This window comes from Hydra viridissima, unplaced genomic scaffold (assembly GCF_058129835.1).
Source record: "Hydra viridissima isolate aposymbiotic clone 2 unplaced genomic scaffold, HvirCarnegie_v1 scaffold_5, whole genome shotgun sequence".
In the NCBI taxonomy this organism is placed as follows: Eukaryota; Metazoa; Cnidaria; class Hydrozoa; order Anthoathecata; family Hydridae; genus Hydra; species Hydra viridissima.
The window spans coordinates 7,228,061-7,244,665 of record NW_028324304.1 but is presented as its reverse complement, the minus strand read 5'-3'; the positions used below and the strand labels follow the sequence as shown (position 1 = coordinate 7,244,665).

The 16,605-nt window shown below is 33.3% G+C and overlaps 2 protein-coding genes and 2 pseudogenes across 3 annotated transcripts; all 4 read left to right on the top strand.

The window, feature by feature from the left end:
- Positions 1-427: 427 nt before the first annotated feature.
- On the top strand, positions 428-3,098 carry LOC149888321 (E3 SUMO-protein ligase ZBED1-like). The gene is made up of 2 exons (XM_090089056.1): positions 428-432; positions 1,970-3,098. Exons 1-2 carry the CDS (start codon positions 428-430, stop codon positions 3,096-3,098), a joined length of 1,134 nt encoding a protein of 377 aa, XP_089945182.1.
- Positions 3,099-3,713: 615 nt separating this feature from the next.
- On the top strand, positions 3,714-7,181 carry LOC149888320 (uncharacterized; annotated as a pseudogene). The gene is made up of 2 exons (XR_016452993.1): positions 3,714-5,752; positions 5,994-7,181. The product of XR_016452993.1 is annotated as an uncharacterized LOC149888320 (transcript).
- Positions 7,182-9,254: 2,073 nt separating this feature from the next.
- On the top strand, positions 9,255-11,602 carry LOC149888319 (uncharacterized). Its single transcript, XM_090089055.1, has 3 exons — positions 9,255-9,468; positions 9,687-10,888; positions 11,060-11,602. The coding sequence occupies exons 1-3, from the start codon at positions 9,255-9,257 to the stop codon at positions 11,600-11,602; spliced, it is 1,959 nt and encodes a 652-aa protein (XP_089945181.1).
- A 2,243-nt stretch (positions 11,603-13,845) lies between these two features.
- Positions 13,846-16,605, top strand: LOC149888318 (uncharacterized; annotated as a pseudogene).

Here is a 16,605-nt window from a genome sequence, read left to right as displayed (position 1 = left end):
AAGTTTTTTTAATTTAATGAAAATATTTCTTAGTATATGAGCCTTAGCAATAAGACTAAATTTTCTTTAATTTGCACTAGCTATGTATAATAGAGTTTCTAAAACTGGATCCCGTTTTCCCGGGATCTTGGAGGTAAAAAACCATCCCGTTATCCCAGGATTTCAATGAAGTTTCCGGGAAATCCCGCTTATTTTTTAAAACATATTTTAAACATTTATAAAGATATTAAAAATATTATTACTTAAAATTTGATTACTAATTACTTCCATTTCCCTTTTGTAAATTTCTAGAAAAGCTATGAAGATATATTACAGAGGGCAATTAAATCATCAATATTTGGCAGTTTTGGTTTGTGTCTAAGATAGATAAAATATTAGTATTGAATTTGATTTATAAATAGATTTGATTTACTTATTTAAATTTTATATGTCGTAACTTACAGCATATAAAGCTTAAATAAACAAACCAGATCAATTTATAAATCAAATTTAATAATACTTTATCTATCTTAGACACAAACCAAAACTGCAAAAAATTGGTGACTAATCTAATAAATAATCACAATTGCAAGAAACTTCGTTGAATAAAGGGGAGTCCCTGATATGTTGAATATAAAATTACTACGGATAAATTACAAATACATGTACGTGTAAAACAAGTAATTAGTTATGCATAAAAGTTAGTAGTTAGCAAGTAAAATAATTACTTACGTTAAGAAAGTAGTTATTATTAGTGATCGACCGGAACAGAAATTTTGACGGAACCGGAACCAAACTGGTGATAGATTATAAATATTCCTAACCGAAACCGGAACCGAAAATAAATTCAAACCGGAACAGGGACAGAAACTGGAACCGAAAATAAGTAATATATTTTTAAAAAGTTAGTTCTAGTTTAAACAAATATTAATGTGGTAAAAATAATTAAAATTTTACATTTTTTTTTTAAAGTTTTACCGAAACCTTAGTCATCGAGAAGCAATTAGACAACCAAAAAAATCATTTAACACTTAAATGATTTTTTGGATTGCCAAAATGCACATTAATCATTTTCCCCTGTTCGAGATTGCGCAATAATTTTTACAATGTGCAAAAAAGATGGAATATTTTTTCAATATGTCAGACTTTGAGCTGCAGGAGCCAGTTCATCTTTAGGAGGTTCAAAAATATCCATTTGGATCATGACGATATGTTTAAGAAAATGAGCTGGAAGAAGCGGAATGGTGAGAGTTCAGCTCAAATTATAGCGATAAAAACATTACAAGATATGAATATTAATTTAAATTTAATTTTAACAAGAAAATTAATTAGTTTTCAAACAAAGCCAAATTTTATTTACATTAATTCTTAAGCTTTACTACTAATTAAAAAAATTTTTTAATCATTTTTATCAAAATGATAATAATGGTATTTTGCTAAATAAAGCTTTATAATCAGAGGTGTGCAAAATGGTTAATCTAGCCAGTTAACTACCGGTTAACCAGTCAATTGACCACTTTAACCAACTGTCGAGGGTCCAAAATTAACCGGGTTAACCGCAGTTAACCACTTTAACTACATCATCAAAATAACAACAAAAATATACCAGTTAATGCGGTTAACGCGGTTAACCGCTTTTTTAGCAGACGCATTTTGAGGAAAAACTAGGAAAACTGTTAAAGCGGCGTGCTCGTTAAATTATTGTTGAGTAATTGAGGAGTGTTTTTATAACAAATGTGCTGAATAACACACAGAACAGGTATTTTAATCACATTCTATTGTAGTATGAGTGTTTTAATTTAATGAGATTTTAAGGCCTTTTATGATGTGAAAACTTATGTAAGTATTGCTGAATGACAGTCCTGAATACGAAAGACTTTTCTCTATGATATTCAAGGAATCCACGGTATAAACAGTAAGATAAACAAACTGTTGGTGATCTTTCGTCTTGCTTGTAAATTAATAATTATACTTTTCATTGTTTTCACAGGTTAAATTTCTATGATTCAAATGGCTTCAGAGAGCGAGGCTATATTCATTTTGAGACTGAAGAAGTAGACCACCAACACAACTCAAATAAGGAAAACAACTCTGAAAATGAAACCACACAAGATCAGGTTACGGTCACTGACAACTCTTGTGCCAAACAAAAAGAAGAAAGGAAGTCTCGAAAGAGAGCAAAAAAGGCTGAAGTATGGAACCACTTCCACGAACAGGAAGGATGGATCATATGCAACTACAACAAAGAACACAAACTTGCATCTTTATTAGGCACGTCGACCCTCATGTACCACATGAATCACTTGCATCCCAACGAGTTGAAGAAAGGCCCACCGGATCAGGCCGCAGTGGATCAAATGTTTGCGAGCGGACGGGCGAAATATTTACAGCCCAATCGTCAGAAAGTGCTGGACCATGCAGTCCGCGATTTCATCACTTGGGATGGCGTTCCTCCAAATGTCGTGGAGGGACCGGGATTCAAGAACATGCTGTCAGAATTCGAATCTCACTATCAACTTCCTCATCGAACCACTTTCACTCGAAGCCTGATCCCCGAGCAGTACGAGCAGCTGCATCGAATGGTAAAAGAAGACCTGAAACAAGCTCAATTTTACTGTCTCACTACTGATATGTGGGTCGATAATTATCGGCGACTCTACTATGTTGGGCTTACTGTACATTTCATCGATGCAAACTGGAAGCAATGCAGCTTTGTTTTGGCGGCCAAGCAGTTTTCTGAAAGACACACCGCGACGAATATTGCTGCTGAACTAAGAAGACTATCTACAGAATTTGGGATTCCTTTGGACAAGTCAGCTTGGGTGTCCGACAATGGTGCAAACATCCTGGTCGCGCTGAACCTAATGGAGGTCGTCCATTTCACTTGTTTCGGACACAACATCAACTTGTGCCTCATGGCGGTTGGAATAGAGAAGGTGAAAAGTTTCGACGGATTAATCAAGAAAAGTAAGAAGGGGATACAACACTTCAAGTATCGGAAATGTGATGTTGAAAAGAAGCAGAAGGAAATTCTGGCTCGAGAGAAGAAAGCTTGGGCCATCCGGTCGGAGCAACGAGCTTTGCTTGGCGAAGAAGGCAATGACGATTACGAACCGTAGCGATATACGTCCGGGATTTTGGTGGAGGATCAAGACTACTAAGAATTGGTGGACGATCAAGTGAACCTTTCAAAGACGGGTATGTAATAAATATCATTTTTTCATTGCTAGTTTCAAGAGTGAAACCTAGTTATTTAAATTTTAATTCCAGGTGAGCCTCGCAAGGCTAATTCGTTGAAGCTGCCCTGCCCCACCCGATGGAATTCTTTCTACATTATGCTGCAATCCGTGAAAGAGACTTTTGTCGTTCTTGATGAACTCTTAATGGGAACCGACTTTCAAGATCTTATGTTTACGAAGAGAGAGAGAAGCAAGGCATTCTTCAGATTCTCGAATTTCTCGAACCATCAAAGCCGCTACCGACGCTTTGCAAGGTGAACATTACCCAACGCTATCGCTAGTAACCCCAGCTGTTGGCGAATTGATTCAAGTATGCCGGCCTGCAGAGCAAACCCAGCGCAATAATCGTTCCCAGCTGAATATTGAAGATGATGACATCGTGGAACAGTGCTGAAGGTATAAGTGCTGAAGGTACTTTAAATGATTGTGAACGGGCTCAGCATCTAAGTCATATTGAACAAAAATAAGATGCACGCGAAGAGCGTAAAAAATGCTTATAAATTAGTTCACTAATAAATATATTAAATGTGTATATAACTAACTTTTTTTTGCCAAAAATTCAAATGTTGCAAAATAATATTTTGTATTTTTATTTTTTTTTTAATTTCTATCAATAATATTTTGAAGATTGATAATTCTTAAGATAGGGGGGAGGGGGATACTCCCATCTTTGTATCCGTCCTTGGTAAGAAATACATTCAAAACATTCACCAAATAAGACATTTGAAGACCACAATGGAAAAAACGGCAGAGTCACATTTTTATAATTTTTCAGTTATGGCCCTTGGGTAATAAAGCATTGAAAAATACTTCTTTTAAGCCAAGTTTCAAATGAAAAAACCGACATAGTCTATGGTAAAATGGAATAAGAAAATATGGTATACAATGGAAAAAACAGCAGTGTCCACCAGTGACAAGGAAAGAAAAGGCAGGGTCCATATAATAACGTTATATGTGACTCTGCCGTTTTGATTTCCATTGTGATCTTCATATATTTAATTATTTCATAATTATTATTTGCTACACTTAATGGCTTTTTTATTTTAAATTAATGCTTTTTGAGCACGTAAACACCTATGCCTCCGCCTTTTTTATTGCTTCCTCGTGGTTGGCTAATTAGTTTGTAACTTGCGAAACTATAATTAGAATTCAACTCTAGAGGACATTCTGAATCATGCCAAGTCTCTGACAGAGATATGACGTCGAACGTGTAATTTATAATAGATAGAAATTCTTTAAACTTTTCAAAATTTTGCCGCATGCTTCTTATGTTTAAGTGTAATATAGAAAGTAAATTTAAATCTTTTTTGATTTTAAATTCATAAGGATCAAAATAGGGTGTTTTTATTAAGCTCATTTGAGTTCCAGTACACAAGCTCATTTGAGTTCCAGTACACAAGCTCATTTGAGTAACCAGTACACAAAGAATCTATACTAAAACAAAATGGCTGACTACGATGCTACACCTATTGTTACAGACAAGCCAAAAAAGAGAAAGAAAAATGGCAGTAAGAAAGACATAGCAAAGAAACAGAGGTTGTCATCTCATGTAACTGGCCCTGACTGTAAATGTATAAGAATTAAATGCTTTCAAACAGTCAAAGAAGAGAATAGAGCCTTGCTCCTCGAGTCATTCAATGCATTACCAACAAAGGATGCTCAGGTGAGTTCTTCTTTTAAGTTTTAAATTAAACTCTTTAAATATAGTTCTAGACTATTTTTTTATTTATAATACTAGCTCTAGATTTAGGTCTAGACCTAGATTCATAATTTTAATGCACCTGTTATTCCACCATGAACATGTTGATTAAATAAGACAAAGAGTTTCTCAGTCTCATTTTCATTCAAATTTAGTTAGGTCTAGAGTAGCTAGACCTGTACATCTGAATCATAACCATGGTAGACATCTGGTTGTATTACTGTGTTATGATACCCAAGGCTGGTATTGTATGTTTAATAGGCATTTTTAACTTAGTTTTTTAGTGGGGTGGACCCAATATCACAGTTCATTGTTCTATTTGAACGCAGCATACCAACAAGCCTAGACGTCTATCTAATAAAAAAAAACTTCTTTATAAAATCGATAATTCCATTATGTTCAACTATCTATAGACAATTCTTGATAAAATCGATCATTCTATTATGTTCAACTTTCTGAGTAGGTCCTAGCACAAAGCAGTGAAATTTATTAATTCTAACAAAGTAGGTAGGCTTATATATTTTTAAATTTTATAAAAATGCTTGTGTTTCCAAAGATGTGTGACCGGTTGCGTTAATAATCTTATATTGCTTCTTTTTACAGGATTCCTATCTAGCTTCACTGATCACAGTCGCGGAGATTAGCCGAAAAAGACCTCGAAAGGAAGAGCCTAAAAGTGCAAACAGTCACAGCTATCACTATAAAGTATTCCTGAAGAGTACAGATGATGTTGACCCAGATTCATTTGCCTATGTTTGCTTTCAAGCCTTCATCTCCATCTTTGGAATTAAGAAAGGGAGACTTGAGACTATCAAGAGAAGTCTTGCTACTACAGGTAATTTATACTATTAGCAATAGTTTTTTGTTTCAGTTTGTGGAATAAAAAAGCTATTTTTTCTTATCATAGTTAATGTAAAAAAATGCACATTTTTCTATAATCCTTTCTTGTCTATATATTAATATTTTTCAATATTTAAAAAGAAATGTTGAAATTCATAAAGAGTGCTGTTATTCTCTGAACGTGTATTTTTATAACTTTTTTTTAATTTTTTTTTAATTTTTTTTACTCACCCCAGGCCTGCCTCCTGTTGATGGACGAGGAAAGCATGGCAGTCATCACAAAATATCTGATGAACTGCGGCAGAGAATAAGAGACCACATCTCTTCGTTTAGGGGTCGGCAGTCTCATTACTCACAAGAGAAGACGAGACGGCTGTACCTGCCAGAAGAACTCAGCATCTCCAAGATGTTTGATTTACATCAAGAGAAGTGGCCAGGAGACAGTTTAGTGTATGAGTCATACAGGCTTATATTCAACAACGATTTTAACATTGGCTTTGGGTACCCAAAAACCGACACTTGCTCAGCCTGCGACCAGTTCTTGGCAAAAATAGAAATTGCTACAAAGACTCTTGAATCAGACCCAACAAATGAAGTCCTCATAAGGGACCTGAAGCAGTTAAAATTTCAAAAAGATCTCCACCAGCGAAAGGCTGACACATTCTACCGGAGAAAAAGAGACGAAAAGCGAAGGGCCAAGATTACACCTCATCTTGAGGCCTTTACGTTTGACTACCAAAAAAATGTCAACCTACCCAACAAGTCCACCAATGACTTTTACTACAACAGAAAGCTCACATACCAATCATTTAACATTCACCAACTATCAACTGATGATGTTTTTCTTTACTGCTATGATGAGACTGTCGCTAGGAAAGGTTCAGATGAGGTGGCTTCTTTCCTGTATGACCACATCACAACCAAGGTCAGCGAAGAGGTTACTCACCTTGAACTATTCTGCGATTCCTGCTCAGGACAGAATAAGAACTTTACCCTGATTCGGTTTTTAGATTATATGGTGCACCATAGAAAAAGGTTTACCTCAGTGACAGTGACATTCCCTGAGCGCGGACATTCTTATATGGAGTGTGACAGGGACATGGGTCCAGTAAATACAAAGTCTAGTGCTAGTGTTCCAGAAGACTGGATAAAAATATTTAGTGAAGCACGAAAACATCCTACACCATTTAACGTGACTGATGTTAAACAGGATCTGGTCAAAAACCTCTCAGGCTTTCTAAGGCCATTGTATAAGAAAGGCTGCCCGTTACCCACGCGCCCCATTCGGGAAATGGTTTTTAACAAGGATGAAGGTCCAGGGACCGTTTGTCACAGAGACTCATGGAACGGTATTTTCTTGAAAACAAACATCATTGTTCCAACGAGAAAAAACAATTTTTCAGTATGCACAGCAGTGCCAGTAGCTTTATATGAAGACAGACTGGCTATATCAGCTGCAAAGTACAAAGACCTCCAAGTCCTCAAAAAATTAACCACCAATGAGGCATTCTATGATGCTCTGCCGTATGACGATAAAGTTGAAGATGAGGGTCAAGACCAGTGAATGTTCATGTATTTTTTATTTTTTTATTTGTTTAAAACAAAAAAATTTTAAAATTTAATGGTTTTATATAGTTATTTCTTATGTGTTACAATAGAAAAACAAGCAAAGTCTTAATCAACGGAAAAAACAGCAGAGTCCAATCTGAACACATTTTGAAAAAACAAAATTTTCCATGAGCTAACATGATTTTCAGAATATTTATTTGTTAAAATTTGATGCTTAAATGGATGACCTTCTCTTAAAAATTAAAAGAATTGACAGTTTCTCACATAATTTGTAATAAAAAGGTTTCAAACCTTTAATTTAGGTTTTCTCAAAATGTGAAAAATGTGACTCTGCTGTTTTTTCCATTGTGCTCTTCATATGTGCATGTTTGGACAAACTATAATTAAAAAAACCCAAAGAAATTGACATAGAACATTATACAATTTTTGTATTTTGTAAAGTTTGTCAGTATTTTGTTCTATCTCAAAAGTCAAAAATCATTTTTTTAAACACTAAATACACAATAATTTTCTAAAAATGGTTTATAAGGGTATTATATATTGACCTTGACAATTTTATAATAACAAAATTCGGTGCAAAGTTTATATTGAAAAATTTTAGGGCTTTTGAAAATTCAAACGCCTTTTTTTCAAAACCATAGTTTAGCGAAGATAATACTGAGGGGACGATATGTGGTGAAGTTATTCGAAAAAGAGCCGGCAACATGACCGATGAAACACTAATAAATCGTGCCTTTTTAAAAAGTAACTTAACCATACTTAATGAAATAGCTGAGTGAAAATAATTCTTCAGTTGTTTGAAAATTTTCTTCAATACTTTTGTTTTTGTATATGAACTGAAAATACATTTTAGAAAAATATAATTTTTTTTTTCTCTTTCATTTCGTGTTTCTGTTTGTTCATTATATAAAAAACAATATTACTTTTAGAACAAAGTTATATTTTACACTCAAAAAAAAAACGCAAATTACTGAAAAAAAATGCGTATTATGAGTTGTGTATTGAGTATTCTACTCAAGAAAAATGCGTACTATAAGTTGCGTATTGAGTATTATACTCAAAAGAAATTGCGTAAGTTGAGTTGCGTATTGAGTATGATATGAGTAATATACTCAATACGCAATACGCAAAAAAAACTGCGTTCTGATGTATGATATATATATATATATATATATATATATATATATATATATATATATATTAGGGCTGTTCATGTGAACACAGGAAAAAAAATTTTTTCTCGGATTTGAATGCATAGTTGTTTATTTTGTGCCATTTGACATAGTAATTGACTGTGGAAAAAATCTTTCCAATCAGATAATGTTTAGGGGGTGCTCAATGACCATAAAGTTTTACGAAAAACGTCAAAAACGTGTAAAAAGTTCCAAAGTTCCAAAAATTTCTAGAACCTGGTTAGTTAGATTTTTTCCACTGAAATATTGTCTGATTGCGTGCTATATAGATTAATTAAAGTGCAGCAGATTAACTGTCATCAGGGCACCAGACTAAAAAATGTCTGCTAGTGTTTAAAACAACTGTGTTTATATCATTTTGTTAAAATTTGTATTCATAATTTTAATACTATTATTTAACTCAATTTAGAATTTGTTCAAACAGAATAAAAAGGTTTACAAGTATAAATATTATTTTTATTTGGAATTTCAGTTTGACAACAAATGTATTAATATTTTGATAGTACCTAACCTTAGTAACCTATTACAGAAAACTAGCATGGTAGTCTGGTAGTGTATTGTTTGTTATTAAGTGCAGATAATAATAATTTCTAATTTGAAAATATTTATTTAATTTCTTTAGTAATAATTATTATAATATATTGCTGCAGCTGCATAAACCAACAACTGAATGATAAGTTTGTATAATATGGTATTGAGTTTTGATTTTCTCATAATATTTCAGTTATCATTGAAATGGCAGCATCATCTCGTGTTGCTATCTCTACACGACTTCAAACCAAAATCTTTTTAATTGGACAACCAGAGCCAAATCTTCCAGATAAAGTTCTTCCCTTAACATCTGATGTTTTAAAAACATTTTTTTATCATCTTAATTCAACCAAAAAGTCAGTGCCTGAAAGTCTTAAAACAACTGTTGATGAACTGATTATTATTTGGAATAAAGCCCGTATTCCGACAGCATTTCATCTGAATGTAGTCTTAAAGTTGAAAACTTTAGTCCAGGAATTTAAATTAATAAAAAAAAAAAAATCCAGATTGTCAGATTCTCAGAAATCGAGAGAGAAATCGTTTACAGACACCATTGGCCTACTTTTTGACATTGCCCACAAGGATGCTGAAACCATGATCAGAATTGAAGAAGATAAAGAATTTTTATTGGATCAGAGATGTCAGAGAAAAATGGTGATGTTTGGAGAGGACAAAGAAATGAAGCAAGGAAACAAACAGAGAGAGAACGAAAGCTAAAAGAAGAGCAAAGACAATCTGGTGCGAGTGCAATAGTTCCTGTTATTGAACCTTTACATGACGAAAGTTATAGTGATGACAACGATAACGATGCTGTTGATAATGACAAAATGGTTGATAGAGATTTTGAGATAGAAATCCCTGTTTATTACAGACAACAAGTCAGTAAAGCAAGTTCTTCAGGGTCAGCTGAATCAAGTTTAGCAAGTACTCCAAAACGACAATTTATCTTAGATACAATTCTTGACTCGCCTGATGTTTCATCAACATTAGACAGAATTAATCTATCTGACACAAAATTTACTATACTAGCAGCAGCAATTGCAAGGGCTGGTGGACAGAACCTCGATGATGGATCATTGTCACGTTCTACAGTCCGTAGAAAACGAACCTATCATCGATCAAATATTGAAGCCACTGTTCGAACTGAATTCTGCGATTTGGACAAACCACCATTAATCGTCCACTGGGATGGCAAACTGATGATAGATCGTACAAATTCTGCAGCCCCTAAAGCAAATGTTGACCGGCTATCTGTAGGTGTGACAGGTCACAATGTTGACAAAATACTTGGAATAGCAAAACTATCAGCTGGAACTGGAGAAGCCCAAGCAAAAGCAGTTATTCATCTGCTTAATTTCTGGGACATAATTGGTGATGTTATTGGAATGAGTTTTGATACTACAGCCTCTAACACTGGCTCCAAAAATGGTGCATGTGTAGTTCTAGAGAAACATATAGGTAGAAATTTGTTATATTTCGCTTGCAGACACCATGTTCATGAGATCATAGTAGCAGGAGTGTTTGGATCACTATTTGGACCATCATCTGGTCCCAACATACCTCTTTTCCAGAGATTTCAGCAATATTGGCCCAAAGTTAATCAAGGAAATTTTAAACCTCTGGATGACATTCGAATGAAAATACCCCTGGTGCAAGAACTACAAAATGAAGTGATTGCATTCCTCAAAGAAAACCTGCATGTTAAAATGCCAAGGGATGACTACAAAGAAATCATGGATCTCTGTCTGTTAATACTTGGAAAACTGCCTGATCAAGAAGAGAAAAATTATCATTTCAAGATCCCTGGTGCTTATCACATGGCTCGCTGGATGGCCAAGGTTATTTATTGTTTTAAGATTTATTTATTTCGTGAAGAGTTCAAGTTGACCACAAAAGAGGAAAAAAATCTCTGTGAATTTTGCTTATTTGCTAGTCTGGTTTATGTAAAATCTTGGATATCATGCACAAATGCCAGCGATGCTCCAGTTAATGACTTGTTTCTGTTTCAGCAACTTAAGCAGTTTGCAGTTGTGAATAAAACGATTTCCGAAGCAGCAGTCAAGAACTTTCAAAACCATTTGTGGTACCTTTCACCAGAATTGGTCCCACTAGCTTTGTTTTCAAACAAACTTCAAACGGAAGAGAAGCGAAAAATGATTTCCAACATGAAATTTCACGGTGAGAACTGGTCTGAAAGGTTGATCAAATTAAAGAACATTGAAAGTCTAGAGAAGAAATCTCTGGACATGCTGGTGACATCAGTTTCAGCAAGTGCGTTGCGGTCAATGAAGGTTGATATTGATTTTCTGTTCAACAACGATCCAGCTACCTGGAATGATTCCCCAGAATACCAAGAAGGAAAAAATTTAGTATATTCATTGAAAGTAGTAAATGATGCTGCCGAACGATCTGTGGCTTTAATGTCGATGTTTAATGAATCGATTACAAGGTATGAATGTGAAATGCAGAGGTTAATTCAGGTGGTTGAGGATCACAGAAAGCGAGTGCCAGATGCCAGAAAGTGTACTCTGAAGAGTTATAGTCCTCGCTAGCATTAACATTGCACGAACTATAACATTACGATAATTAAATGTTAATTGCTCATATGTTTTTTTGTTTATAATTCGTATTTTAATCAATGACAAAGAGTCAAAAATCCTAGTGTTTTATTTTGGAAAAATTCTGATATAACAAAAACCGCAGAACTTTAGTCGTATTGCAGTATTTTATTTCATTAATTTCTCTGCTAATAAACCAGTCTAAAATGGATGTGGATTGTAATTTGTATTCAGAATTTAATATTTAGAGATAATTAAAACTGATCAAATCTGAAAAATCTAATTAACCGGGTTTTAGAAATATGTGGAACTTTGTTACTTTTTCCATGTTTTTCACATTTTTCGTAAAACTTTATGGTCATTGAGCACCCCTAAACATTATCTGATTGGAAAGATTTTTTGCACAGTTAATTACTATGTCAAATGGCACAAAATAAACAACTATGCAATGAAATCTGAAAAAAAAATGTTTTTTGGACAGCCCTAATATATATATATATATATATATATATATATATATATATATATATATATATATATATATATATATATGAGGCGCTAGTGCACTTTCGCACCCCCCCCCCCTTTTTTTTATTGCAGATTATGATAGAAAATTTCATGCTGATTCAGAAAAATATAAAAACATGGACCTGAAAATCAACGGAAAGTGCTCTAATTCGAAGTCAAAGTTGTAAAAAATCCCACTAAAAACCCAATATTCGCGATTTTTAAAAAATCTCTTTCAAATCGCTTTCATTTTTGACGATAATTAACAACCGTCACATTGCGTAATAAGAAGAGCTGGTTTCCATCAGCCTTAGTATTATTATTTAAGAGTAATTTAACGAAAAGGTTATAACGTAATGAAATTATTGGAAGATTTCGAAATTCATTGTGCACAATGAACTCGAAATTCGTTGTGTACAATGAATATGCCGCATGCACAATGATGCAATTTTTTTACGCTAATTACAACAATTACTTCCTAAAATCTTGCATATAAGATCTATCAAAATAAATCAGTAAAAAACCGCTTTAAAGTACTTCAACTAACATTAGCTCCCTCTAAACTTCATGGCTCTTCGATTCCCCTCAATTATTGAGTTTGATTCTATTTCCCTGATCCAAATTGGATTAAGATTTGTAAACAATTTGGACGCTACCATTCGTTGGTGCAGAGAGTTTGGTTTGATTGCAGAAACAATGCATTGTCCTTTATGTGCCAAACCTTGCACACAGCAAAATTACTCACGGGCTGTGGATCATGTTATTTGGAGATGTACAGTGAAACGCTTAATTATTGGCATAACGTACATATGGTGTAGAAGCGCCGGGTCAATCCGAGGATTATCTTATGAGGATATAAAACATGAATTGAACATTGGCAGTCAACATTCAGCTGTTGATTGGAACCAATTTTGCCGAGACGTCTGTGTTTCCTATTTTATTAACCATCCGGAACCAATAGGAGGACCAGGGCGTGAGATTGATGAATCTCTGTTCTCAAAAAGAAAATATGAAGTCGGGCGCTTAGTACCACAGCAATGGATATTCGGTGGTTATGAGCCGGGAACAAAGAAAGGTTTTTTAATTCCCGTAGCAAATCGTGACGAAGCGACTTTAATGCCAATTATATATCAATGGATCCTTCCAGGTTCAATAGTATGGAGTGACATGTGGAGTGCATACAAAAACTTACCATCGCCCGCATACCTACATGGCACAGTTAACCACAGTGTTAATTTTGTTGACATTAAAACAGGTGTAACAACAAATCATATTGAAGCGATGTGGTGCAGAGCAAAAGCGAAAATTAAAGCAATGATGGGACCTACCAACCGTGAGATGATTCCAGACTACTTGGCAGAACTTATGTGGGCGCAGCGTTTCAGTGAACACCGTTTCTTTCATTTTTGGAGTGAAGTTGTTTCAAGCTATCCTCTCTAACCTCCGCTAACAAACGTTATCTTTGTCAACCTTATTTTAACATACTAGAAAACTATTTTAAATCGGTTTATAAAAATGAAAAATTCGCAGTTACAAAATTATAAAAACGTTTTAATAAAAGTGGCTGCTTTTGCTAATTATAAAAACGTTTTAATAAAAGTGGCTGTAATAGTTGTGTGTTTAAAAACTGCATTTGTTACAGGAAAGTTTTAAATTTTAAGTAATAAAAACCAGGCTATTAATGGAAGTGGTTTTTGTATTATGGAATTAAAACTAAACATGTTAAGAATATGGCGAATATAAGCGTTTTGGTAGGGCTTTTTTATTCTTCAAGTCAAAGTTAGAGCACTTTGGGCTGGTGAAAAAACAAAATGGATACCAATTTTCTTTATTTTAAACAACGATCTTTCATAATCTGCAATAAAAAAAGGGGGGTGCGAAAGTGTACTAGCACCCAAAAGTACATTACTTGCATTATAGTTTATTCTCTAACAAATCAAAAAACGGCTATTTTCATAGCCACAAAAAATTGCGCAAGATAAAAATACTTTAACGACTTTCTTAACGTAAAAACCATGCTTTTAACGTATTGCTTTTGTAAGCTAAAAGATCATTAACTTTTTATTCTCAAAATGGCGAATATTAGGGTTTTTAGTGGCATTTTTTACAACTTTGACTTCGAATTAGAGCACTTTCCGTTGATTTTCAGGTCCATGTTTTTATATTTTTCTGAATCAGCATGAAATTTTCTATCATAATCTGCAATAAAAAAAGGGGGTGCGAAAGTGCACTAGCGCCTATATATGATATATATATATATATATATATATATATATATATATATATATATATATATATATATATATATATATATATATATACGTATAAAGCAAAAAAAAGCAGTAAAAAATGTCTTCAACTCATATAATAAAAGTAATATAAGACAATTTTGATAGAAATGCTTTTGATATTATTGCAGATCACATATTAAAAAAAGAAATTAGGATTAGTGAAGTATTTTTCAAGTTTTATTTGTATTAGTACTTAATTGGCCACCCTTTGGTCATGTTCCATGGTTGCGTTGCATGTTTGGGAGTAGAATTTATCCCCAATTATTTTCCGACTGTAAGATCGACCATTATAAAACAAGACGAAAAGAGACTCGTCGCTTCAAATAACTTTAGCCCATTGTTCACATGTCCAATCTTTGTGCTTAACGCACCACTTCAATCTTTTTTTGCGATTGATTTCACTAACAAATGTTTTTCTTATTTGCTTTCCTTTAAATTCACATGATGCTTTTATTCAACGAGATATTGTCCACTTTGAGATATTAGTAAGGTTTAAATCTAGTTTTATCTCACTACATGTGATTTTACGATCTTTTTTGACGGCGTTAGGAATGTAGCTATCTTCCTTTTTTAAAGTTTTGGGTTTTCTCCTTGATCCAACAGACCTATCAATTGTACCAGTTTGTTTATATTTTTTCTCCAATCTGCTAATAGTGGAGCTTTGCCGTTTTAAACTCTTTCCAATTCTTTATGAGACTCTCCTCGGTCAGCAGCTTTAATAGTTTGTCCTATGTCTATATCCGTTAGTTGTTTTCTAAAATAATAAATGTGCCCATATTATTCAGTATTTTTAAAGATTTTTGTTTTACAAATATTAGTGTATATACATACCTCTTTTTTCCTGAATTTTTCAGTCACATCCAATTTTCTTTTGTTTTGCTTGAATAAACATTTTATACTTAAAATCAAGAAAAAATATCAGTTTGCCTTTTTCATTGCACCCCACTAGATATACATATTTTCCATGACTGATGGAGCCACATCAATTTACAATTATATTTTCGTTTATACAATTTGCTGAAGCAATTTTACTTTGTTAAACTTATTTAAATAAAAGTTTAATTTTACACTAATATAATTATAAAATAAATTCAAGACATAGACTATAAAAAGAAAGATTATGTTAATTGAAAAATGTATGCATTAGTTTTATATTTTATAATGAAATTGGAAGTTTGAGAAGTGCAATTATAAATTGTTATTTCAGTGTATAAGAAAGTATGTAATAAATGCCGTTGTGTAATAAAATTATGACACAACCTGTACAGAAATACTGAATGCAATGTTGATAAGGTTTGTATTCTGGTTTTGTCAACAGATTAAAGTTTATTATTAAATTAAAATAGTAAATTTAAAAATGTTTACCTAGTATCACCTAGTATGCTGAGAGCTGAGTCATATAGGTGAGTGGTATAACAAATGGATGGCAGCTGGAGGAAACATTGTAAAAGCTAAATATTTTAGTAACGTAGTTAATCCTCCTTTATTGACTGGAAATGTAACAATGAAGATCTTATCAATTGTCAAAATACCAGGCTTACATATTTTGCTAGGCATAGTAGACAAACCTCTCAAACTAATTGAAAAAAAACTTGTTTGAGAGCACTAATCAAGGATTTCATTTTGTAAATAGTTATTTTTCTACAATTTATCTTGCCAGAGTACTTTATTTAGGTAAACACAGGTTAGAAGGAAATGGATCCAATAAGGTTCTAAGAAAACTTGATCGTTTTCAAATCTATTTGAATGAGCATAATATTGTTGGTGGAAAGTATATGAAAGCATTGAGAGACTTTAGCGATGTTGTTCATGGGTGTTTTAGAAAAACATTAAATCCAAACTACTCTTAATATATTAAAAGATTTTCACAAAGTTTTAGAGATCTTGGTACAAACATTACACTTAAAGTTCATATAGTGGAGCATCATGTTGAAGAATTTATTATAATGAAAGGAGGAAAGTTTGGTGAGTGTATATTGAAAAACATTTTAGATTTTCACATACAAAAGTATTAATGTTCAATGTTTTCAGGGTTTAGGATATTGGACTAAGCAATCATTGGAGTCAGTTCATCTATACTTCAAACAATTTTGGGAAATACGAAAAGTAGGACAACACAACGCTAATTTTAATGAAGTCTTGCGAAGAGCTGTCTGCGTGTACAACACAAGGCATTCATATTTAAAGGGATACATATAA